The sequence below is a fragment of the Acipenser ruthenus genome, chromosome 21 (genome assembly GCF_902713425.1).
Source record: "Acipenser ruthenus chromosome 21, fAciRut3.2 maternal haplotype, whole genome shotgun sequence".
NCBI lineage: Eukaryota > Metazoa > Chordata > Actinopteri > Acipenseriformes > Acipenseridae > Acipenser > Acipenser ruthenus.
Window position 1 is genome coordinate 7,563,974 of NC_081209.1, and position 25,488 is coordinate 7,589,461.

At 44.2% G+C, this 25,488-nt stretch overlaps 1 protein-coding gene across 2 annotated transcripts in view; it reads left to right on the forward strand.

Annotated features, from left to right (window-relative positions):
* The window catches only part of LOC117426381 (homeobox protein cut-like 2), a 102,030-nt gene extending 76,823 nt beyond the window's left edge, over nt 1-25,207 (forward strand). The window contains exons 4-22 of one of the 2 annotated variants that reach the window (XM_058994690.1): nt 3,141-3,219; nt 11,165-11,302; nt 11,784-11,892; nt 12,666-12,742; nt 13,490-13,556; nt 15,574-15,622; nt 16,582-16,686; nt 17,335-17,526; nt 17,772-17,830; nt 18,156-18,204; nt 18,423-18,522; nt 18,834-19,469; nt 19,881-19,982; nt 20,233-21,047; nt 21,141-21,300; nt 21,793-22,071; nt 23,001-23,189; nt 23,578-23,854; nt 24,433-25,207. In XM_058994690.1, coding sequence (XP_058850673.1) covers nt 3,141-3,219; nt 11,165-11,302; nt 11,784-11,892; nt 12,666-12,742; nt 13,490-13,556; nt 15,574-15,622; nt 16,582-16,686; nt 17,335-17,526; nt 17,772-17,830; nt 18,156-18,204; nt 18,423-18,522; nt 18,834-19,469; nt 19,881-19,982; nt 20,233-21,047; nt 21,141-21,300; nt 21,793-22,071; nt 23,001-23,189; nt 23,578-23,854; nt 24,433-25,168 — 4,218 coding nt within the window. In that variant the 3' untranslated portion in view covers nt 25,169-25,207. The remainder of the gene's footprint in view (nt 1-3,140; nt 3,220-11,164; nt 11,303-11,783; nt 11,893-12,665; nt 12,743-13,489; nt 13,557-15,573; nt 15,623-16,581; nt 16,687-17,334; nt 17,527-17,771; nt 17,831-18,155; nt 18,205-18,422; nt 18,523-18,833; nt 19,470-19,880; nt 19,983-20,232; nt 21,048-21,140; nt 21,301-21,792; nt 22,072-23,000; nt 23,190-23,577; nt 23,855-24,432) is intronic. The other variant, XM_058994692.1, reaches the window with a different exon arrangement.
* Nucleotides 25,208-25,488: the final 281 nt, after the last annotated feature.

Consider the following 25,488-nt stretch of genomic DNA (forward strand, 5'->3'; position numbering starts at 1 on the left):
TAATTCACCGTAATTGAAAGTTTACATGACTTTATATTGTTTAGATATTTAGTGTACACAAAGAGAGAAAAAAGAAAAACCATTGAGTTTTTAATTCAGGCCTTTTAAATGTGTTTTTAATTTTGTAACTTTAAAGGAAACAACCTACGTCCTGGATTGAAAAGCTCCCCTAAACAGAGCATCTGAATCTGGACTTCTCACGAGAGCGCCTATGCAGTGTATCAGGCCTAGAGCAGTTAGATGTTTTGTTTACAGTAGTTGGCTGTAAAATGGGAAGTAGCGCATATCTAAACTGTGGATTGTACAAACCCATAATCTTCTAAAATATTTTTGAATCCACAATGAATGTTTTTAAAACTGTCGGAGTAGTTAGAATTCTGGAAACTCATAAGAGTCAAGGCTGTCCCCAGTGCTGCTTTCACAATATTTACATAATCTTCATAGCAGGCTCTTATATAATAGTAGGTGTTTCAGCCAATTTGCATGGTACAAGAGATAAAACAAAATCCCCATCCAATTCACACTATGCATCTACAAGTGCTTTGAGGATCTTGCACAAGGTAGATGATATGCATGCCAAGCATTACATGTGAAGGTAACAGGGTGTGATTGATATCTCTGCAGTCGATCTCAGATGGGTTAATGGTTTGACTGCAGAGATAATATTTCTGCGCTGTTTGGAGAATTATAGGAAATAAGGATACACAGCCATGGGTCTTTGAATGGGCTTCATTCAAATCTAAAGGAAAAGTATGCAAAGCTAAAGCAACATGACAAGGGGAGCAGTGAGAACTCTCCAATGCTGATGAGAGAGAAACCTTGAATATCACCCCATTAAAGGGCAATTTGTGGATTATTGACACACCAAAATGTATCACTATGTACATGCCCAAGGGGGCCAAAAGAGGCTTAACTATTTCAGTGTCTTTGATGAGAGGCGAACATAGCACGTGTGAACATGTTTAACAGAAAGTCTGTAACAGTGTGCAACCTTTAAAACAATAAGTGAGATCTCTTTAAAAAAAAAGAGACACAGTGCCTCAAACTGGCCACTTGGGGTCCCCCTGTTTTCTCATTGGGATGTTGAAATCATGTGATATTTCTTAGTAAATATCTGAAACAGTAAGTATAACCCTTATAAATGTATATAACACTTGTTAGAAATCATTACCCAACTATCCCTCTAATGGAACTGTGTTTAAATGTGGAACAAAGAACACATTTTATCAATTGTAATAAAATCGAATTGATTCCCTATACAGAAAGAAAGAAAGAAACACACACACACGCGCGCGCGCACACACACACACACACACACACACACACACACACACACACACACACACACACACACATAATATTGCTATCATTGAGCAATGGCAGAACTCTGCAATTTGTTGCACCCGCATCAGTCCTGTCTATTGCCTTTCCAGTTTACATGAACTCACTGTAGCAGCTTAGCAGCTGGGTGATGGACAGGATTTAGCTGATCTTTATGATATTTCTTTTAACTTGATGCTTTCTGTTAGTCCCCTTGTGGGCATTTCAGTAGCTTCAAGTAAGTCATGTGTACAGTACTGGAGTTGGGTTTTTGTCAGCAGTCTCCATTACTGTACATCTACAGCTGTGGCCAAAAGTTTAGCATCACCAAGAATTTTAGGATTGATACATCATTAAAAAAACAAAACTATATGAACATAATTTAGATATTTTATTTAACATCAAATATCACAGCATAACAGTTAAAAAAAAGGTAATATGTGGTGTCTGAATTATTCCTTTTTGCAACCTACAGCAATTGAACAGAAATGATTTACAAAATCTTAAGTGTACTCCTATTTTTTGGAAAGGTGAAGAGTCCATGGTAACAAATAAGAATGAAATATGAAATAAGAAACAAGCAACTTGAGAGTGCTTAAGACTTCCTGTATATTACTGTATAGGAATATTATTCCTTAAGTGTTCGGTTCTGGTTGTGTTCATTGAAAATATGCCCTGAAAGTCTGTCATAACCCAGTCAACAGGGTGAGGGGCCACCGTGGACAGCCAGGACTGATTCAGCATGACAGGTATGAGATATCCGTGACAATTCCTCAATGATTACCACTTCCACAATGGGTTGCAGAGTCATCACAGCACTATGTACATTTCTCTATACACGCTATTCCATTTGAAGCATGGAATAAACCCAACCTGGCCGTTGTGCATACTAACACATACTGTACTCACTGTGCCATGCAAACGTATTCATACAGCCCTGGGTCACAGTGTTGAAATGCTTTGTGAAAACTGCTGTTGCAGCAGTGACTGCTTTACTCATTGCTACAACAATCAATAAGGTTCACTGTGAGCACTGAAACAGAGCCTTTTAATGAGGCTTGGGAACATAAATATCCAAACATGGAGACAGGGTGGTGTGTAATTACAGGACCAGCCAAATGTATTCATACAGGTGCCCCAACAATAGGTTGGGTTCTTTTGGGTCTCCTAATTCATTTTTAATTGGTTCTAACACCTGCAGAATACTCCAGCCAATCGCATGTTTTTTGCTGAGCCGAATGGATGTGCAAGCTTTGTTTATTGCCCGGTCTCATAATGAAATCTAAGGTTGGCTCAGCAGGTCGGCCAGGCTGTCCTCGGTGTGTCGGTCCGAGAGCCTGTCTGAAAGAGCTTTTGAAGTGCCCGGGACAAACAGCTGTGGAAGACAGGCTTTCTGTAGGACAGTCAGCTTCCACCCAGACAGGCTTGAATGGCAGCATATGAGCCTTGAAAAACAGGTACAAGGCGATACAGCAAAACAAATTGATTCCAAGCTTCAGCATAAACTTTTGTAACGCGATCACCTGTCAGTAGTAAGCCTTCATTCAAGTCACTTCAGTCAGTTTAAAAAAAAAAAAACTGACAGGTATGTTGTTTATGACAGAGGCAGCGAAAAGGTGAATCAAATGCAACAAAAGCAAGCGCAAAAAAAACTGAAAACTGGGAGCCTGGTAAAAGGAAGGCCAGTGATACTGCCAAGCATGGTGATAATGACACCTTCTCCAGCCTCTCCGTTACAGGTGTAAGGAAGTCCACGGGTTCTATTAGCACTGCAATGAAAATCTAATACAAGTTTGATTACAATGCTGCTTCTCTTCTAGGTGGTAGCACTTAGTAAACGAAGCAAAGAGGCTGAAGCCGCCTTTCTGGGTGTTTACAAGCAGTTCATTGAAGCACCAGGTAAGGATGCTCTTCCTTTTTTTTACCATACCTTTATGATTTTTGCAATAGTACAAAGAAAAAGGTCATAATGCTGTTTCTGTAGTGAGGAAATTTAGATAGCAGGGCATTTAGCATTCAACAGATGAGGTTAATTTAGCTGAAAATGAACCTTCGGCTCAACCTAACCGTCATCGCGGTCTGTCAGTTATCTAGCCGGTAATGACCACTGCTCAGGACATTAATGCTTAATAATGCGCTGGAAAAAATCAGTTTTGCCTATAAAAACCAAGGCGATACTAATGTTTCCATGCTTCTCTTCAGAGAGTGTGAAACCTAAAAATCTGAAAAACATCATTTCCTGACTGGTATCAGCAGTGTCCTGAAGTTTTGCAATATTTATTGAATGAGTGGCCATCTCATGTATTTGTAATCTGGTGACAGACTCAATTCATCTTAAAATTCTGAGCTCATTAATCTTAATGCTGCCATTACTATTCATTGAAGGGGGGGGGGGGGGGCTTTTTTATTACTAAAGATTATTCTGCCACCTTAGAGGCAGCTAAACAAAGGCCAATGCAAAGGCCAGGAGAAAAAACAATGTGTGGTCAATATGGCTAAACTGTAAGTGTAGGGAAGAAACGGGGTAGAGCAGCTGGCAGGCACTTAACACATTGCTTATCAATAATCTAACATTATGAGCTCCGTCACGTACCAGCGTATTATGTAAAGAAAAAAAATCATATATATATTTAGTTGCATGTGTTTTGAATGAAAGGGTGTCCATACTGCTAAAACAACATATGGGGAATAGAAACTACAGCTATGGCCAAGTTTTGCATCACCTACAATTTTAGGATTAAGATATAATTTAAAAAGAAAGAACGGTATGAACATATTTTAAATTTTTTATTTAACATCATATAATCAAAGAAACTACAAAATGATATCGCAAAAGTCTGCCATAATAGTAGTGCAGTATTTCATATTAGATTAAATGTCACATTTTTCAATTTTTATCAGTTTTTCCTTAAGCAGATGGAAAACTGCAAAGCGGTATGTAATTCAATATGTTAACGTAACATTTTTCAGCAGGTTTCCTTCCTTGTGAAGCAAAATTGGTTAATTCTATAGGGTGATGCTAAACTTTTGGCCATAGCTGTACTCTACAGGGAGCTCTGCTTTGACCTTTGCACTAGGGTTAGAGAGGAATGTCAGTTGAAGCCAATTCGCCTCATCTTGTCTCAACGTGAATGTGGGTCTCTGCAACTTTATGTAACTGAGGGTGTGATACACTGAATGTCTTGACTCGGCTTCATACTAAGTCTGTTCTGATTCCTCATTTAGGCCTCTTCTCAGGAGGGTAGCACCCCTATCTTAGAGGAAGCCTTGGGGTGCAGTCTCAGAGGCCCAGAGCAATTAATTCCCGTCCCCACACAGCATGTGACAATCTGAGTGGAATGGAGGGGTTTTACCCTTCCTCAAGAGGGCCCTGGCTTAAAGACGTGTTTTTCAAGTGCAACTGAACCACTTTTGTCAGTCCTGGTCTTGTATATATGAAGGGGAGGGAGTAAGACAATGGCACACCGCAGTGGTCTCCAGTAATCCAGCGCTCACACTTCAATTGAAAACGCAGGGAACCGAGGTGTTACGTGGGAGGACAAACAAACAACACGCTGTGGGTGGGAATGCTTTCAAGAGAAGCCCTAAGCGCTACTCTCCAGACAGCAGTGTGTGTTTGTGTGCTTTGGAGAGGAAAACAACAGGAGAGAGAAAGCATTCAGTTGCACCTGCTCCTTCAGAATCCCTGACTATACCCCACACTATCCAGTTTGCAAAGCTTACTGGTTGGGTCAGGGTTTAAAGTTTACGACACATAGAGTGCACTTGTACCCATCAGGAAATTGTAGTGTTGCGCCTTCAGAGATGAAAATGGAAAGTTTGAACTGCCTAATGATAAAGGAGACGTGAGGTGGCAGGGTATGGACTTCAGGAGAGTTAAATTAAAAAAATAAAGACTGGAAGGCTTTTTTTGAAGCCTTGGTTATTTCCTGTTAAGGTAGGAAAACCCTTGTTACTAAAAATGGCAAACAAAGAATAAACAATAGAGGCATATTGGCATAGGGAACTGAATAAATATTGAGGCATTCCATTACGCGGGTAATGTTTCAAAGAGCAAAAGCATGAATACCATATGCCAATGTACTGAGGTGCTTTTGTCAATGAAAAAGTCAACAGAAGCCTTTGAAAAATTTGTAGGTGGCACAAAGCCTGAATAAACATTTTTTTATTATTACTAATCTAATTTTGAATGGCTGGTGTCAACACAAATCTTCAGACTCGAATGCAGTTTGTGTTGTTAAGCCCTGTTTGCATGGGTGTATGTAATTACCAAATGAAGCCATAAATCCTTTTAAAAACTGTTTGCACAGATGTGCGCGAAGTGAGAAAAAAAAACATGTTAAAAGCTTAATGAATGTCATTGCTGTAGGAAGGTGGTTTAATTTAGGGCTCCTTGCAGTTTGTGATTGCTGAATTCATGACTACATTGTGGAGCTGGCTTACTTGGGCTTGTGGTGTAGCTCTGATATTGAGACTATAACTAACAAGCAGATGTCCAGACAGCTCCTATCTATTGCAATTTGTGTTAAACCATTTACTGCCTAGTGCACACAGTTAGGGCTAGCACAAGGTGACTTTACCATTTGCATCACCTCGAATTTTAGGATTGAGACATGATAATACAATATATATATATATATATATATATATATATATATATATATATATATATATATATATATATATATATATATATATATATGTATGAGATATTTTATTTAACATCATGTAATCAATCTCACGTTTTTCAATTTTAGTGTATGGAAAAACAACAAAGCAGTATGTAATTCAATATGTGAACATAACATTATTCAGCAGGTATAGTTCATTCTATAGGGTGTTGCAAAACTTTTGGCCATAGCTGTACAATGATAAGGGATGCTGGGGAGGGCTCCCGAGTGGCGCATCCAGTAAAGGCGCTCCTCGCAGGATGTGCCCTATAGCCTGGAGATCGCAGGTTCGAGTCCAGGCTATGTCACAGCTGACCGTGACCGAGAGTTCCTAGGGGGCGGCGCAAAATTGGCTGAGCGCTGCCCGGCTCACCGCGCATCAGCGACCCCTGTGGCCGATAGGGCGCTTGTGGCTCTGCAGCGGAGCAGGCAGATCTGTGTTGTCCTCCGGCACTATAGGTCTGGTGGCATTGCTGTAGATCTGCAGTGCGAAAAATGACAGCTTGGAAGGAGCACGTTTCGGAGGACGCGTGTTCCAGCCTCCGTTTCCCGAGTCGGCGGGGGGGTTGCGAGCGGTGAGCTGGGGATACAGATAATAATTGGGCATGCTAAATTGGGGTGAAAACTGGGGTAAAAATAATTGGCGACGACTAAATTTAAAAAAATAAATAAATAATAAAAATAAATAAATAATAAAAAAAAAATAATAAAAAAAAGGGATGCTGGGGAAATTGCTAAGCTGTGATAAAGGGGAGGAAAACTGATTTTAAGGAAAAGACCTCATGTGAGGACAGCCTGTTTCGAAGCACACTGTTAGCACCATTAACATGTTAGTGTAGGTATTCTGCTCTGTTTAAGGCAGCATGCTCCATTGAGCATCACATGGTTCCCATTGTCCAGAATACAAACAAGAAATCGTTTACTACTCCTGTTTGTAATTCACAGCTCAAATAACTAGCCTGCTACAAACAAATGATCCTGTGTTAAAATTCTCCTGGCAGATAAAGAGGACAAGGGCGGGTGCACAGGTCACACAAACAGTTGTCCTTTCCAAGGGGAGGGGAACAAATCTTGAGAAGCACACGGCCAATGCTATCTGTGTACTGCATCGCTTCTAAATCCCCAGAACGCTGGGTGATAAAGAAGTCATGTGACAAGAAGGGCACTCCAGAGGGAAAGTCTGTCCTGAAAGAAGAACTGTTCAAAAAAATGATTTTAAGTCGGAATGTTGGCCTCAGGATCTTACTAACAAAAATGCTTGAATTAAATCTAGAGTTTATCAATAAAAAATAAACCTAAAATATAATACCAAAAGTCTATAGGTGACAAGGAGTCTATGGTAAAAGTTTGGAAAAGATTTGGTGCAAATTATGACAGACAGACAGACACACATTTTGAATAACATGTTTGTTTGTTTTTTGCTTTGTTATAACAATTCCTGATGGAAGCATTGCGTATTCAGAGGTGAGCAATATTTTGAGCAACAGCACCAGCTAGTGGTCATCATTAGCACTGCTGACAGCCACTCTGCCATAGTAGAGCAAGAACCACAACAAGGACTATCTAGACTCAGAGTCTAATAAATACAGTAGTTATTAATGTAGAACATAAAAATACACAGATTTAAGAAAATTGGATTATATATATTTGTGGCCTCAAAAGAGCTGTGAGAAACATGTCTAATCTCAAAGTACATTTGGTACAGCGACGTGTAACCATTAACCTGTGCCCCTGCAGCAGCCCTTGAGGATGAATGAAATAGAGCTTCGGGGGTAATTGGTACTTTTACTGATATATTTCTTATAGCACTGTGAATAGAGTCACCATGGGTAGCCAGCACAGCGCAGCACAGACTTGACGAGTCTGTAAGGAATTATAAGTGTTCTGGAGCGATACCTGACCATTCCTCACTGATTCCTGGAAGTCCTCAGTAAAGTTGTCAGAACTGAGACATCAGTCATTTATGTAGGTCTTGTGTAGGGCATTACCTGCAAACCAAGCACCTACTGTACTGTATCATTGTGCCCTCTATGAAAGTCGAGTGTTGTGTGTTATATACGAATGGTTTGATGGTGCAGAAGGAAAACGCTCTGTGCATAAGTGATTAATACCAGTAGCAATAAACTAAGACCCAAGGGATGGTTGGCTATTTAATAATGCAGAGTGTTCATAAAAGATTTGTTCAGATAAGAATGGTGCTGGGGATAGGGGCTGTGTTTAGAACTGAAAAGCTGCGCTTTTAAATACTGGAGCTCAGGATACTGGGGAAGTTTGTTACACAGTTTTCAACACAGGCTTCTAACTTGGAAATGACCAAAGTGTTGCTTAAGAATGCTTTCCTTTTTATTTCATTTAAATGTGTTGGAAGAATATATTGTGGTGGATCGATCTTCTCACTCTTTCAAGGCAAGTGCCTGGCCCAATGGCAAAGATCAATGACGTTGGCAGACTGCCATGAATGGAACAAGACTGTCCTGCCACCATAGTAAGTGTCTGAGCCCCAGACAAACCATGTTGGTGTTGTGAAGTGTAGTGCAAGTAAGATGATTCTGTGAAGCAGCTTTCCACAGCACCAGCTAAAAAGTCAGACTTATTTTTTATTAGACTTGAAACCAGGAACTAGAAGTATGTGTTAACAATGCCAGGTTGCAGAGGAAGAGGAATTTCACTAATTTGGAGCACTGCTCTTTTAAAATGCAGTTATTATTAATACCATTTCTAGGTGAAACTCAAAACTGGGTCCCAAACAGGAAGAGGAATATGTCTCCCGGAGATTGAAAGAAAGCGAAAGGGAGCACAGTCTTGTAAATTAATTTGTTCATGTTGCGCGATGGTAGCACAGCTGGCCTCATTAACATGCACACAACAAATAATTATAGCTGAATTTTTAGCCTGCACTTGCCTAATGGGCTTGCTGGGTTAATTATGTCAGAGCATAATTACAGAGGCCCAGGGAGACATAATGGCGTGTCCTGCTGAGCAGAGACCAACTAATGATGGTGTATCTCTGACAGGGAGAAGACAGCCCGCCCCACTCACAACTGCTTACCTCTGCGCAGTGCAGCCAGGAACACTCGACACACACACACAGGCATCACATCCACCCTCGGCCCTCTCTCGCTTCTCCGGGACTGTCTCTGCATCAATAGTCGTTTTCACCAGTCTTTTTATTTTCTTTGTTTACATTCCCCTTACGATTTTATGGTGTTTGCCATCACTCTGAGTGGTTCTGCGTTATGTTGCTTTAAATCTACAATGCTTTGCACTGCATTGCTGAAGTATCCTCAGTGGCACGACTGAACATGTGACAATGCAAACTTTCAACCCTGCCAGCTCTTCCTACTCTACATTTATATACAGTAGTAAGAGAGCAAGTGAGGCTGGCAGAGTTTAAAGGTCACTTTGTCACATGATTTGAATGCATGTCAGCTGCAAGCAAGTGCAAAGCCACATAAAGGCGGATTCAGAGGAAAATGAGAAGAACTCAAGACTGGAGCAACATAGTGATTCCAAACACCATTCAAATTAGTAAGGGACATCTAATAAGCAATTCAATTGACATTTGAAGTTACTCTTAAAAGTGAAATGAACATTTATATATTGTAATTTGATTTCAGGTAATCAGTTATTCATTTCACAAGGAACAATGCTTTAAGATTTCTTTACACAGTGAACTGCTGCTCAAATACTGTAGGCATAGTGGGTTGGATGGCTTTTTTGTATGTTTAATAGCCTGTGTTTAGTTAGGATGCCTAGTAGTTAGAGCCTTTTCATCACGTTGCATAGTAACAGAGGGGAAAGAAAGTGTCAAGGGGGAGTAAGCTTGCATCACTGTTGCTACAAATACATGTGGAGGTGGCTTTCACACAAGCTAGTTAGCAAAGCATGCGTGGTGATGAAGTACAGTGCACTGTGAGCTGATCTCTGAGAGAAGCCAAGCCGCGGTGGGGACAATCAATGCAGCTTCCAGTCCTCTCCCTCGCTCCCTTGCTCCCTCGCTCCCCTGCTATCCCCAGGCAGGCGCAGCACTGTGAGTGTGTGTGTGTGTGAGTGTGCGTGTGTGTGTGTATGTGAGTGTGTGCGTGAGTGTGAGTGTGTGTGTGTGTGTGAGTGTGTGTGTGAGTGTGTGTGTGTGTGTGAGTGTGTGTGTGTGTGTGTGAGTGTGAGTGTGTGTGTGTGTGTGTGTGTGAGTGTGTGTGTGTGTGTGTGAGTGTGTGTGTGTGAGTGTGTGTGTGTGAGTGTGCGTGTGTGTGTGTGTGTGAGTGTGTGTGTGTGTGTGTGTGTGTGTGTGTGCGCGCGCTCGCAGCGCTGCTGAACTTTCACAAAACATCCTTGTGATGTTGAGAGCGAAGAGCCCCTCGAGAGTCCACAGCATAATCATTTAAATGATCAAATGATCCAGCAGAGACTTGTTAGGAAAGAAACGGACTCTTAGTTGGCCCCAGGGGCTCGGAGGGGAGGCAGATGCATTGCAAAACAGCTCCTCTGTTGTTTTACACAATCTGCTTTTTCTTTTCAAAAGAGGTTCGCAGTCTAACAATGTTTGGGAAAGAGTGCGGTGGGGTCGAGAGTGGGGCATTTGAGATGAAGTTGAGGGGGGGCGGTATTGGTTCAAACAAACTTTAAGGCCTGTGGCTTAGCAAAATGAATAATAATAATTGAATCTCTTAGTGAAATAAGTGTGTGTCACCTCCCAGTTCTATGTCTTCATCTCAGCCAGAAGGTTCAGAAAACCGTGGTTAAGCATAGAAAAGTGCAGTATGTTATCCTCACTGTTTTAAATTAAACTGTGGGGTCTATGGTTTGCATGGTAATGCACTGCCAAGACTGGGAAATATGGTGAAGCGTGGTCAGTAACATGGTTAATCGTGGTACAGAGCAGTAAAAGCATAGTAATGCGAAAAGCATTGCTAGCTGCAAAATTCCTTTGCAAATATGTTGATGAACTTTCCTAAGGAAAACAGCCGTCCTCCCGCCAGGGTGACCCTTGTTTGTTGAGATTGTGGAAGGCAGGTGGAGGGGCAGGCAAACACAGGCAGAAGGTAATGCCCGTCCCAGCAAGGTAATATCAGGGGAGGTCATTGATTTCGACAGGGCTCTGCCTCCTGAACCAGGGCTCTAGCAGTGTCTGTCCCCTGGCCCCCTGACCTCACCCCCTGTGTGTTTACTCACAGACCCATCTCCGGTGCTAGAAGCCGCCCACAGTCTGGAGGAGAGGCTGCAGCAGCTGCAGAGCAGCGACCCCGAGAGCCGTGCCCTCAAAGAGATCAGCCGGCACTGGAGGAGACACCTGGAGCACCACAGCAGCCAGGGTGAGCCCCTGCATTACTGTTACACGAGTGATAACCACGGCTTGGAAATCCATGCTCTTACTGTATTTGCACTTGAAACATTAGCGCTGGTCCTCCTTCCCTTGTGCTGCAGATGTTCTTTGCGTGTTTATTTTACTTGTTTAATTATAACACATCTCTGTCGCTTCTTGGTTGACTCCAGTTTGACCAACAACATAGGAAGCGATTGGGCGCATTAACATGTTAAACGTTTATAACGCAAGGGCTCCTTTTCTGCTGCCACACATACACAGTCTGGGCTCTGCAGGCACCAGTCCGGTTGTAGATCCCTTCCCTGCCCTGCTGGGTTTCTCAGTGGAGCCGGGGCCCCATGGCAGGTGTTTAATCAACAGCGTGGCACCTGCAGATCGATTCTCTGCACTCTGACATTGATCTCTGCCCTGATGGGATTCACTCCTGAACTCAGCGTCTTGTTTTCTCTGCTCGATGTCGCCCCCTGCAGTGGAGACGGAGGAAGGGCTGGTGGCTGAGCCCTCGAAGCCCCACCCCAACAGAAAGGCACTTAGAGCAGGAGAGACCCAGCTGCTGAACAATGAGAGCAAGAAAGAAAAGTACGTGAGTAGCAGAAAAACGTGAGCCAAACAAAGAAATGCCACGGCTTCGCACTTGGGGTTTCCATGCTGTTAGACAGAATTGCTCACTGAGATTTTATTTTTTACAGCTTAACGGTTAGTGCCTGCTGGGCTGAGTAACACAGAAACTGCTTTTTTTAATTGAGTTTAAGGTTTAATTAGGCTGTATATTAAGAAATATACCACTGCAGTTACAATGCGGCCCTGGTACGGTAGCACACTGCCTGGTACAGAGTACATAGCAAGCGGACACCACTATGAAAATATAACGGCTACAGTATAATTTTATCAATAACAGCACCATAGCACAAAACCATTGCATTGCGACTGCACGGCCGTTGAAGGTCATTTGGTAAAGATAGCTAAATCTGGTCCAAATGGCACTTCTGTTTTATACCCATCAGTCTGGCCGATGTTACATTACTAAGGGCTCAGAGTATTGTAAATACTGGTACCTGTGCCTGTGCTCAAACCATGCAGTCTGCAGTATAGAGCTTAGGAATCTATCGCAAGAGGATCCTGAGCCTACAACCTACAAAACAGAGAGTTAGCGTTCACAATGATGAGGAGGATGCCTCCTCCGCTGATTTACCAGACTGTTCCGCACTCTTTGATGTGCAGAGGACAGGACTCAGATCAAAACGGCTTCACAGCCCCTCATTTCCATAGCCGTCCTCCAGATCTCTCCAAGACACACACAGCCAGGGCCACGAAGATATATTCACCGTGTGTGTTTGTGTGCGTGTTCGCAGAGGGATCGAAGAAGCACAGATCAGCTTGGCAGCCAGGCTGGGGGAAGCAGAAGAGAAAATCAAGGTCCTTCACTCAGGTGAGTTTTCTGGGGTCACTCTTAGAACCTGCTGAACAGAATGAGTATCGTGTAAGGCAGGTGGAGCCCACTGCTCCAGTGATAGGGATAGAGACGAAATTCCCAGTGCCATTTACACAATAAAAAAAAAGAAAGTATTCATTTTGCATAGCTAGAAATTAAAACCATACAGGAAACAGCCCTTGAAGTTCCTCAGTTGCTTTTTTTTATGTTTTGTTATTTTCTGGAAGGAAAAAAAAATACACATCAAATAATGTAACACCAAACCGGACATAAGCAACTGAGAAATGTATTTAAGGGCTTGTGAACTGTCTAAAGTTGTATTAGTATTAGAATTGTGAATGGTGCTTTTTCTTTTCACCAAAAAATTGTTTATAATAATTGGAGTGTTTGAGAATGTTATATTTACAGCCAGGCAGACCTACTAGAAGAAGCCAGATTTTGCTGAAATACAGATTTAAAAAATAAAAATAAAAATAAAAAATGCTTATAGGGTTGTTAAGCATTTTTAACCTCGAGATCATTTTTTAAAACAACGTCACCACCTCTTGGCAAAATAATGTCAATGGTCAATGTTTAAGAAGCAATATCTCAAGCAGAAATAAAAACACAGGCACTACCCAAAACAGCCTGGTGAACAATGTCAGTGTACAGTAGTACTTATATTCTCAAAACAACCTGAAATAACAAAATAATGAACCAAGAAAAATAAGGCCACTGACACTCCTCCTTTTGCCTCCTCTTCAGCCCTGACAACAACCCAAACAGAGCTCCTGGACCTGAGGCGTAAATATGAGAAAGAAGCAGCTTCAAAGTAAGTGCCTGCTCTGGGCTTCTCAGAGATCCTCACCTCCCAGAATCCTTGCAGGGCATCCCCACTCATTCTCCCAGTCTGAATAGCTTATTACTCATGTCAGACAGACAGCTTATTACTCATGGGCCAGGAGGAATTGTTTCTGTATTTACTTTCCTTCCGACTCAACAGTCATATTAGGTGTAGCAATAGCCTGTTGCCATTGTCGGGACTCAAAGTGAAAGCAGTAATCCACATTTAAAGAATGGTGACAAATTCTTGCGCTAGTGCGGTAAGCTATGCTTGTTTTACTATGAATTTTTTTGTAATTTATAATAATCAACTTATCCCATATGATGTACCTTGGATTCCCTGGTTGCTGGGATGCAAAGAATTGCTGGTCATTGAATTTCATTCCCTTTGGAAATAAGCGTACAGCACAGGGTTCACAGGGTGGCAAGAGGATAAAATCACATGACATATGTGGCACAGCAACAGCATGCTGGGAGATGAAGTTCTCTTGCTATCACCTCCAGGTGGAATGTGCATGATGGTATCAGTGTTATAAAACAGTTCTTTGTGTCACCGGGTTTACTGTATATCACATCACAACACTGCTTCAGGTGACAGTTTCCTAACAATGCATGATACAGCGCTTACTGTTTGTTTCGCTATTAAGAACAGTGAATTAGCGGAGAGCTCTTATGCAGTGCAGCATAGTGATTGCACATCAAGCATGACATCTGTATTGTGAATGATGAAATCGTGAAATACGGAATGAGCACTGTACTTCTGCAATAAGGTCCTGGATGCAAGCTGACGGGCACCGGTCCTAATGCAGGCAGATGTAGCAAACACTGTGTGGTTCAGCAGCTTACTATATATTGTAACACACAGGGGAGAATGGTGTAGTAACACACAGGAGGCAAACTGTCTACTAGAATAAGAAGTTTCTTTGGTTTTACTGGCACCTGTGGCTGTGTGGAGGAGGTGAAGCAGGCACTGGGGCTGAATGGAAATGATGAATGTTGTTCCTTTAGCCGCCTGTCTCCGATCCGCCTGAGGAACAGCAGATCTCAGCATTCCTGGCTTTAGAAGTCCATTTCAAAGTGAATCAGCGCCTTCCATTTTTCCTATCTGATTCTAAAGGCCTGATAATAAGAGCCATTTGTCTGCTTGGACTGGAGGATCGGAGCAGTTAATCAATACAATACATTTCCAAACTACACAAGTTCATTAAATGTGAATGTGACACTTGTTATTTTTCCCCCCATTGGTCCGATGCCATCTGTTCTCGTGTATTAATACGTTCCTTCTCACCCTTGGCACCTTGACTATCGCACAGCATGCCAGACATTTCATCTGCTTCGAGCAGAGAGGGAAGGGGCAGGAGAGAGGGGGGAGAAGGAGAGAGAGGGGGAGAGGTGTGGAGGGAGAGAAAGAGAGGGAGGGGGAGAGAGAGCGGGGAGGGGTAGGAGAAAGGGGGGAGAAGGAGAGGGAGGGGGGAGAGAGAGAGGGAGAAGTAGAAAATAAAATGCTTTATAACATGACCTGTGACTGATGTTGTCTCATCGAGTACTTAAGGGATACTGTAGCTTGAACAATCCCTTATGCTTTTAAAAATATATTGTCTTCATACAGGATTTAGCAAGGTTACAGTACCTTAAAAGCACATTCTGGAAATATCAGGAAGCTTTTCCTGTAAAATGCTGTCAGTACAACAGAGATAACATTTCTGAGAAATATCAGTCTGGTATTTATTAACCTCATACTACTGCAAGTATGAGTAGATGAATGTCTGTCTGGCTCCTAGAGCAACACATGAAGGCATCTGTACAGGTGTCTACTTTTTCATGCTACTTATTTTGTAATTACAGCCGGGACAACTACTGTCTCAAACAGCAGTGTCGAAAGGATTTCCATACCCGCCACGGCCAGCAGGGGGCACTGTGGAGACCCCATAGCAAGGTCTGGCAAAAATATTATATTTCAGCAACTGCCTGGAAAATAAACCTGCTTTGTATCTTATGTGTTGTAGAGCAGAAGAAGTGGGATTGATCATGACAAATCTGGAGGAAGCAAATCAGGTGAGGAAAGCGGCTAATTGATTATTTGCATAACGATTCCTGTAATCAGGATGCTGTTGTAATTATACTTTATTTTTTCAAGGGCTGGGCAGGTTTAATACGAGAAGCCTTTGTAAGGTGGATTCATGGACATGTTTCCCAAAGCAATGGCAAAGTAGTTAGTTACCGAATCACACTGTTTGCTTCTTTCCTGTCATTTTTCCAAGAAGCACTGAGATACATTTTCTTTAAAATAATAATCAATTACCTAGAAGATTGTGACAGGGCAGGTTCTGAAAACAAAGTCACATATTTATCTGACCAATTTTTTTATGTTATTATTAATATGTTTTTATTTTATAAACCCAGCAGTGACTTGAAGACTAAACCAAAAACAGCCCTTCCTATTGAAAGTATACACTGCTTATTAGGTCCTGTTTACTGGATTGGGTTTGGCACTGCCCTGGTATGGGGCATGTTTACCCCGGGTTCCTTGATCACCAGGAAGGCTGAACAAATGCTGTAGTTCACTTAAGCAGCGTTGATGATCCACCCAACAATGCTGCGTTTGTACCAATTGCAATGGATTGTGGTGGCCATGGCCACCACAATCCTGGACCTCAATCCAACTGAGCACGTTTGGGATGAACTTGAACAACTAGTCATCATGATCCTCTGCCTATCTCTCTACACCAAATTATTGGATTAAGGACCCTTGAGACACTCTCCAGCGCATTGCTGGAGTCTGTGTGACATCATGTCAAGGCTATGATCAGGGCTAACCGTGGCTGGCCCAGTCAGATATTAAGTACAGGTCCTTATAAAATGTCCAGGCAGTGCTAGCACCTATCTGAATACAAACAAACAGAACATGTCAGAAAACAACATGCTCGCAATAAAACATTAAGCTTTAAGGTCCCGCGCTGTAGTGAGGGTGAGAAGTCACTCCTGAACAACATGGTGAATGCTTGTCGTTGCAGAGAACAGAGACGGCACAGAGGGAGGTAGAGAGTTTACGAGAACAGCTTGCGACTGCAAACAGCACCGTCCACCTGGGCTGTCACACTGCGGAGGAGGCCAGGGGGGTAAGCAATGACGTGGTTTGTAATTCATTGAGTCCATCTAAGGCACATTCAACAGGGATGGAAATAAGACTCCTCTGCATAGCAGTTTCACCCATTCCAGGTCTTACTACCAGCTTGATTTACCACAGTGTATAGGTAACAAGCTCAGGTGTCTTATTAAACTCATCATAAAACCAGGAATGGATCAAACTGCTATGCAATGGTAGTCCTATTCCCATCCCTGTTCAGTCTAATATTGTACATATAAAATGTGTGAGAACATCAACAAGCCTTGGCTTTCAGAACCCCTCATCTGTACTCTTTCCCACCTGAAGTACAGCTGTTGTGTACTCTAAGAGACACAAGGTCAACTAGACATCTCCATTAGAGAGACTACAGTTATATTAAGTGGGTCAACTGAACTGATTCACTTACCTAGTGAGAAGAAGAGAAAATTGTATTATAGGAGACAACAAAGGATGGTCAGCCGGACAGGTGTGTTAGTATTAGAGAGAACACAATCATACACCGTAAAAGACAAGGCCATTAGACCTTTAGAAGCAGTGGAAGGGGTCCACCAGACAGATGCATGTCTATCTCTCAGAAGACAGTGACGCACTGTACATCATTAACGCTGGCCCTGCATTTTTTGTTGCTTCTCCTCTTCAGCAGGATAAGCGTGAGTCTCGGTGCTCAGGATCCCGTTTGGAAGCCGCACTGGTAGCTAAAGACAGAGAGATCATCCAATTACTGAAGGACGTCCAGCGTCTGCAAATCACACTGCAGGAACTCAAGGAGAGCTCGGCCAATCAGATTGCAGGGATGGAACGTCAGCTTGCGTACAAGACTGCAGCTATAGAAGTATGTAACCTCAATTGTGAAGAGAATCCAGTATGTGATAGGGTAGCAATGACTGAATGAAATTTTTAGCAATGAAATTTTTGCTGGAAAATGGAACACAGAAATAAATAATATCACCAGTTGTGTTCTCGTTTTTGGGTAGCTCACACTTTATGGATCCACAGTTGTAACCCCAGCCCTGGTTTAGACCTGCCTGCCTGTCCGTGCAGGTGTACTAACTCCTGTTTATTCTCTGTCCTGTTCAGAGACTTGAAGCAAAGTTACAAACACAGGCGGATTATGAAGAAATTAAAACAGAGCTCAGGTAAGTGGTATATATACATGTTCTCAAACTAATTGAATTAACAACAGAGAACTGTCCATTTTAAAAATGCATTCAGACATGTTTTAGATGTGGCTCTATTCATTGCATTCGCCTTAAATACTCTACAGCACAAGACTGGCACTGCTTTATCCATCTAAGTCTCCTTCCCCAGTTCATTAATGTCTTTTTAATGGATATCTTTGGAATAGTTCAGTCCTGTTTAAGATGACAAATAAAAGCACATCAATATTTTCTTTAAAAATAAATATATGAAGAATTATTGGAAATGTAAGTCAGTGCATGATAGATTCTCTTTTTTTAACAGCATACTCAAAGCAATGAAATTCGCTTCAGCAAACAGCAGCTCGTCACAAGTAAGTACATATCTAATTGTGGGTCTCCAAGTGGATGTTAATCTTACCATTCACGGAGCTCATGCAATTGTTCAATCAAAACCTTTATTGTGCATTACTGAGCAAATTAAAGGCATGTTGTAATCTATAATCTCAGTACTGTGAGCTGTAATTCCTCTGCCCATATCACTCTCTGTTTGTCTGATCCGAGTCTCTGCATCTACCGACTCTGATTGCAGGACACATCAAAAGCAGCAGAGGGTTTGCAGCTCGACAAAGAGGCCTTTCTTCCATCTCAGAAGTACCTGCTTGAGAAAACCAGTCTCTTACACAGCAATGGTAATGTGGCTTTCTGTAGCTTGTTATTGTAATGCTCTACTTCCATTGAAGGATATTGGAGATACAGCATTGGAACAGATTAATCAAGCTCATTACGTATTCTTTTGGAACAGGACAATAGAACAGGAATGGTTACAGTTACAAAATCAACATGCATCTCAGCTTGTTAATTCACTTAAAAATGCTTTGTAACATGAACTGATTTAACCTTTCCCCAAAAACAATCTGTCCCATTTTGTACTGATCTCCCACCAGGATCCTGATTCTACTTTTTTACTGTCTTTCTCAGTTACTGTCCCTTTTTCTTCCAGAGGAAGACCATTCTGAAGAGGAGTCCCTGAAGGATTCTCTGGGCACTTCGCTGTCCTTCCCGTCCCCCCTGAGACCCCCACAACCCCTGCTAGACGGCCCTCCCTCCCCCAGCTCCGGACCACCTTTGCTGACCCCTGATCTCCCTCGCCCCTTCTCCGTCTCCCCCTTCTCCGGAGACAAGCTCCCTGTGGACCCTCTCCTCCAGAAGAAGCTGCTGCCCCCGCTCTACAAGAAAGACAGCGTTAGCCTCATGGCCTTCCCCACCGCTCTGTATGCGGCCAAGGCGGCCCTCGTGTCAGCCAATCAGAGCCAGGCGATAGCCAGTGGCGAGGCGGGGCCTCCCAGCGACCAATCGGAAAGCGGGAGCTCCAGCGCTGGGGACGAAGAGCACGTGGAGACGACAGAGATAGCCTATCAGGTGAAGGAGCAGCTGCTGAAGCACAACATCGGGCAGCGTGTTTTCGGACACTACGTACTAGGTCTGTCGCAGGGCTCTGTCAGCGAGATCCTCGCCCGGCCCAAACCCTGGAGGAAGCTCACCGTCAAGGGGAAGGAGCCCTTCATCAAAATGAAGCAGTTCCTGTCCGACGAGCAGAACATCCTGGCACTGAGGACCATCCAGGTCCGGCAGAGAGGTGAGGAGCCTGCTCCGCTGGAGTGACTCGCTGCGGAAGCTGTGAGAATCACAGCCACAAACTGGCGTTTCAAGACAATACTGTGTGAAAATCTATATATATTTTTTTTCTGTTATGTATCCTAATTGTATATCGCACACAAAAGCACTACCCTCTGCCCACACTAGATGGCAACATCTCTGTAGTCTAGCGCTCAATGTGAGTTTGCCATGTTTCTGGATCACTGAATTTCATGACCGTTCCATTTTGCTGTGTTGCGCTGTTCCCTCTGTAATGTACCATGACACTGACTCCTAGCTGTGAGGAGGAGCCATTGAGCTGTGCAGCAGAAGAGAGCAGAACACCCTCAAATGTATTCCAGCTGTTTGAAGGGCTGATAATCTGATCATGTGCGCTCTTTCCCTTTCCCAGGAAGCATAACTCCAAGGATCAGGACCCCGGAAACAGGATCAGATGATGCCATTAAAAACATCCTGGAGCAAGCCAAAAAGGAAATTCAGTCACAGAAAGGGAGTGAGTACCTAAAATATCTAACCCCATTGAGCCTGCATGCTTAAAACAAATAGTGTGTGTAAACATACTAAATACAGACTCAAAAATAAAAATTCTTAATGCATCTTAAAGGAGTACTTACTAGACTCTCAAGCTAATGTCCAACAGTCACTGAAAAAGCATGATTTCTGAAGGGAGGGCGTGTTACCACTAGAGGTGTGCAACTGTACTCTCCAATCATACAGCCAGTTCCCTGTGTTTGTACCTGCAGGCGATGGCAAGCCCTGCTCCGTAGCCACCTCTGCGAGCAGCAGCAACGGTAGCAGCAGCAGCAGCAACAGCTCAGACGACACCATCAAGAGCATCCTGCAGCAGGCGCGGCGGGAGATGCAGGCGCAGCACCATGCCCTGCTGGAAATCGAGTCCTGCGGCCGGGGAGCAGTTCCAGCGCCGGAGGGGCAGGGGGTGGCGGGCAAGGTGCTCCCGCTGCCCGCCTACGTCAAACAGGAGGAGGGGGGCGAGCTGCCTGCCTCTGTCTGTAGCGGCACCATCTCAGGCAGCAGCCAGACCCCCCTCAGCGTGCTGTCCCCAGCCGCGTTTGTCCAGAATATCATCCGCAAGGTGAAGTCAGAGATTGGGGACGCAGGGACTTACTTCGACCAGCACTGGTCAGCTGAGAGGGGCCCTGTTAGCAGCATGCCCCGTCCCTTCACTTCCGTCTCCCCTTCCCTCTCGTCCTCCTCCTCTTCCGGCTACTCAGCCATGCCCAGGCCCTGGCCCCGCGCCGAGAATGGAGAGAGCCTGCCCAACAGCGAGGAGGCCTCAGCAGCCGAGGAGGACCAGGGCAAGCTGGTGGAGGTGAAGTCCGAGGTGGAGGCTTCCGGCAACGGGGAGTCGGAGAGCCTGGGCCGCCTGTCCTACTACCCATCCTACGTGCCTCGCACACTCAAGCCCACCGTGCCCCCGCTCACCCCCGAGCAGTACGAACTCTACATGTACCGGGAGGTGGACACCCTGGAGCTCACGCGGCAGGTCAAAGAGAAGCTGGCTAAGAACGGCATCTGCCAGAGGATCTTCGGCGAGAAGGTAGGGTTTTTTATTTTGACACAGAAGTATACCAGGGTCTGTGAAGGGTGTTCGGTTGTGTTAACAGCCTGTGTTTGTCCCCCTGCTCCCCAGGTGCTGGGACTGTCCCAGGGCAGTGTGAGTGACATGCTCTCCCGACCCAAACCCTGGAGCAAGCTGACCCAGAAAGGCCGTGAGCCCTTCATTCGCATGCAGCTCTGGCTCGTGGATCAGCTGGGCCAGGGACTCGTCCAGTCTGTGAACTACACCCTTGGTACCAGGCTCTTTACTAAAGTACTCATCCATTAAGATACAACGTCAAAATCTTAAAGCTGTATCGTCCCAATCCGCAGCCTTACATACTATAGGATTTCTTAGTGCCCAATGTTGATTAGAAAAATAACTTGAGAGTGCTTTAGAGGCCTTGGATTATATTACTTTTTGGTTCTAAGTTTGTAAAATTGGAACTAGACAAAAATATACTATGTCTCTCAAACACAAACTGCTTTTGAAGATCGGCTGAATTTACTGTTTTAGACCCATAATAAAATGTGCTGTTCAGTATGTATATATATATATATATATATATATATATATATATATATATATATATATATATATATATATATATATATTCTGTATTGAATTATATCCACTGGGAAGGCAGATATCACCTAAATATATGATATTCCCCATGTTAAATCAGCTGCATATAAACACCACCTGTCTATTTATTCTTCACTGAAGTCTGAATTCTGTCACACAGATAAAAGCCCACTGCAGGCCCGGTCATCTCCCTCACCCCCTCCCAGCCCTGTGGAGGACCAGCCCAGCCCCCAGGGGGAGCCGATGAGCCTGGCACTGGAGAGCAGCAAGGAGAACCAGCAGCCAGAGACCCAGGCCTCCTCACCCACTCTGCCCAGCCACCTCCCCCACCAGCACCACACCCCGCTGGGCATCCAGGAGCTGGTGGCCATGTCCCCAGAGCTCGACACCTACTCCATTACCAAGAGGGTCAAAGAAGTGTTGACAGACAACAACCTGGGTACTGCTTCTCACAGCGCTGCATTTATACAAGCAAAGATTATTAGCAAGACAGCTTGAACCCTGGTGAAAATTACAGCTGGAACCTGGAAAGAGATGGGGATTGAGCCCTAGCACAAGTTAACAGCAATTAGATTCATGTAGGACACATGGATTGACACTTAAATGGACTTGTTTTGTTTTTACACCAGTACAAACAGCTCTTCAGCCAAGTGACTCGAACCGCCTACCTACCAGCTCTGACCAGGATAGACCTGTGATGGGCACTGCTAGGATTTTCATCAGGGCAAACACATGTTCTGTTGGGATTACTATTGCTAGAACGGGGTGGTCTTTTTAAACAAGAATACAGTACACAGTTAAGTAGTATTTGCTACTTAAACAGAATCTGCTTTGTAATGCCATGCAGAAACCTGTTCTCTTTCCTAACACATTCTATCTGATTAAGTTCCAGGGAAGATATTAACGGAGTGAAAGTCTGTCATGTATATATTGGTCTTTGTTTAACGATCTGAATACCATTTTAAAAGGTCTTTTGTGCACCAAGGTTAGAAAAAGCAGTGCTGCAAATGAGCATTTCTCACTTTTTTTTACATGGTGTAAGGAACGTCAGGATTGCACATCAGCATCCTTAACACAATAAAGGTCAGAATCCTGGTCTCCAAGTTTAGAAACCATGCCTGCTGTGTTCAAAAAGAGACATTTACTAAGGAGACATCTTTATATTAGTCATAACACTTAAACAAAGCTGGCCCAGAGCGCAACCACTCATTTATCCATCTCCAACCATGCAGTTAATACAGTGCACGGTGCAGGAGCATGAAATGTTATTACAACTAATTGGATCCTGAACATGATATAAAGGTAGGGACTCGGATCGAAGCCCCGTTACACAGGCATTAATGGCAGGTTTGTGCTGTGTCGTTACAGGGCAGCGGCTCTTTGGAGAGAGCATTCTGGGTCTGACCCAGGGATCAGTCTCTGACCTGCTGTCCAGACCCAAGCCCTGGCACAAGCTGAGCCTCAAGGGGCGTGAGCCCTTTGTCCGCATGCAGCTCTGGCTCAACGACCCACACAACGTGGAGAAACTGCACGACATGAAGAAGATGGAGAAGAAAGGTACGCCGTCTGTCTGTCTGTCTGTCTGTCTGTCTGTCTGTCTGTCTGCCTGCCTGCCTGCCTGCCTGCCTGTCTGTCTGTCAGCTAAAGCTCATTGGGTCTATTCAGTTGATCTGAATAGTGGCAGATCTGAATACAGGGCAGATATCCAACAGTTTCTAGCAGTCTTTTAGTTTATTTATTGGAGATGTATTACTGGTTGTCATACTCCTGTGTCTGAACGCTTCATGGCAGATTTACTAGGCACTTGATTGCTCATTCTGTTTGGTTTTAGTAGTCACAGGACGTCTTTATTGCAGTGGGTTTATTAGAAAGACTTGAGGCAGGCTATATTATCTTGCTGTTCATTGACCACCCTGACATGCGCTTGTCCTCTCGTGCTCTCCAGCCTACCTGAAGCGGCGGTACGGCCTGCTGAGCACAGGCTCCGACAGCGACTCTCCCAGCGCTCGCTCGGACTGTGTGAGCCCCTGCCTGGCGCCAAGCGACTTCGGACACTTCAGCCAGTCCAAGAAAGCGCGCGTGGTGCTGGCAGCCGAGGAGAAGGAAGCCCTGAAGAAGGCCTACCTGCTGGAGCCCTACCCCTCCCAGCACACCATTGAGCTGCTGGGCTCTCAGCTCAGCCTCAAGACCAACACCGTCATCAACTGGTTCCACAACTACAGGTGGGCACAGCAGTAGAACTGGTCAGCTGGTCAAGAACTGGTCAGCTGTTTTATAGCTTTACAGTAGGTAATCTGAAAGCATCATCTAGGAACTGGGGTCAATCAGGTGCAGAAAAAAAAATTAAATTATATAGCACCTTTTACGACTGAGTCTTCACAAAGCGCTTTATTAAAAAGGTATGTTTTGTACAGGGCAGGAATGGAAAAAGACTCCTATTGCATAGCAGTTTCACCCATTCCAGGTTTTACTACAGTGATTAGCCACAGTGTATAGGTAACAAGCTCAGGTGTCTCTTTTTAAACTTATAGTAAAACCAGGAATGGATCAAAATGTTATGCAATGGAAGTCTTATTTCCATCCGTGAAGTCAATCAGCTAGATGGATAGAATCTGGGTGTGAATTCCACAATCTGGGGGCACAGTTACTGTACAGAGGGCTCTGCCACACATTGATTTAAGGCAGACAGCTGAAACTGTCAGCAGGCCAGCACTAGAAGATAACGACCTGGAGTATCTGGTGTTCCTAACTTGAACAAACTTGTCTTAATATGTATGCTGCTGTTTGATGTGCCCGGCAGGTCTCGCATGCGGAGGGAGGTTCTGCTGGAGGGTTACCAAGACAATGACACGGATCCAGAGTCCAGTAGCTACGGTGGGGGCTACCCCCACAGCACCCCCACCCCACACAGCCCCGACTCAGACACGGAGGACAGGAAACCCGTCGTGTTCCACTCCCTCAGCGAGGGCTGCGGCCTGCACGGGGAGACCCTGGTCAAGGTGAAGCAGGAGGCGCCGGATAACTGTGAGGGAGAGGAGGAAGAGGAGGAGCAGGTATCCACAGCCGTCAAGTTCCCCTGCCTGCTGAAAAATGAGGAAGAGGCCGGTGACTGCCACAAGAGCCTCCGGGAGGATGGGGCGCTGTGCAAAACTCCTTTGGGAACTCCGGGCTCCCTGCCCGAGCCGGGCCGGTCCGTTTCCAGGCAGGAGAGTGAGGAGAAGTTGGTGTCAGACCCAGTCAGCTTCAAGGCTGCCTCTGAACCTTCTCGCGGCAGCCTGGAGGTTTCTCTCAACTCCCCCTCGGCAGCCTCCTCACCCGGCCTCGTGATGTCAGTCTCACCCGTCCCATCGTCCTCCGCTCCCATTTCACCCTCCCCGTCCAACGCTGCCACGAGCTCAGACCCCTCGCCGCCTGAGAACCCCAAATCCAATAAGAACACACAGCGGCGAAACGAGAAGATGGCAAACCTGAACAACATCATCCACCGGCTAGAGAGAGCAGCCAACCGAGAGGAGACCCTGGAGTGGGAGTTTTGAAGATTTTTTTTTTTTTTTTTTAAGTTTTGTAAACTTGAACTCTCAAAGAGTTTATTGGATCTTGATGGAAAGCTCTTGAAGAGGATTTTTTGATTTCCTTGCCCCTCAACTTCAACTCTTAAATACTCTCCCTTTTGGAATACAGTATCTAAAAGGATCACTACTACTCAAGAATACTTTTAGAAGAAATTATTTATAAACATGTCTTAGGTATTTTAATAAAGGATACTACTTTTAGATATATAATACAGCCCTAGCTGTGGTTTGTTTTAAAAAAAAGAAAAAAAAAAATCAAAAGCTGTCACATCAAGACTTTTGCA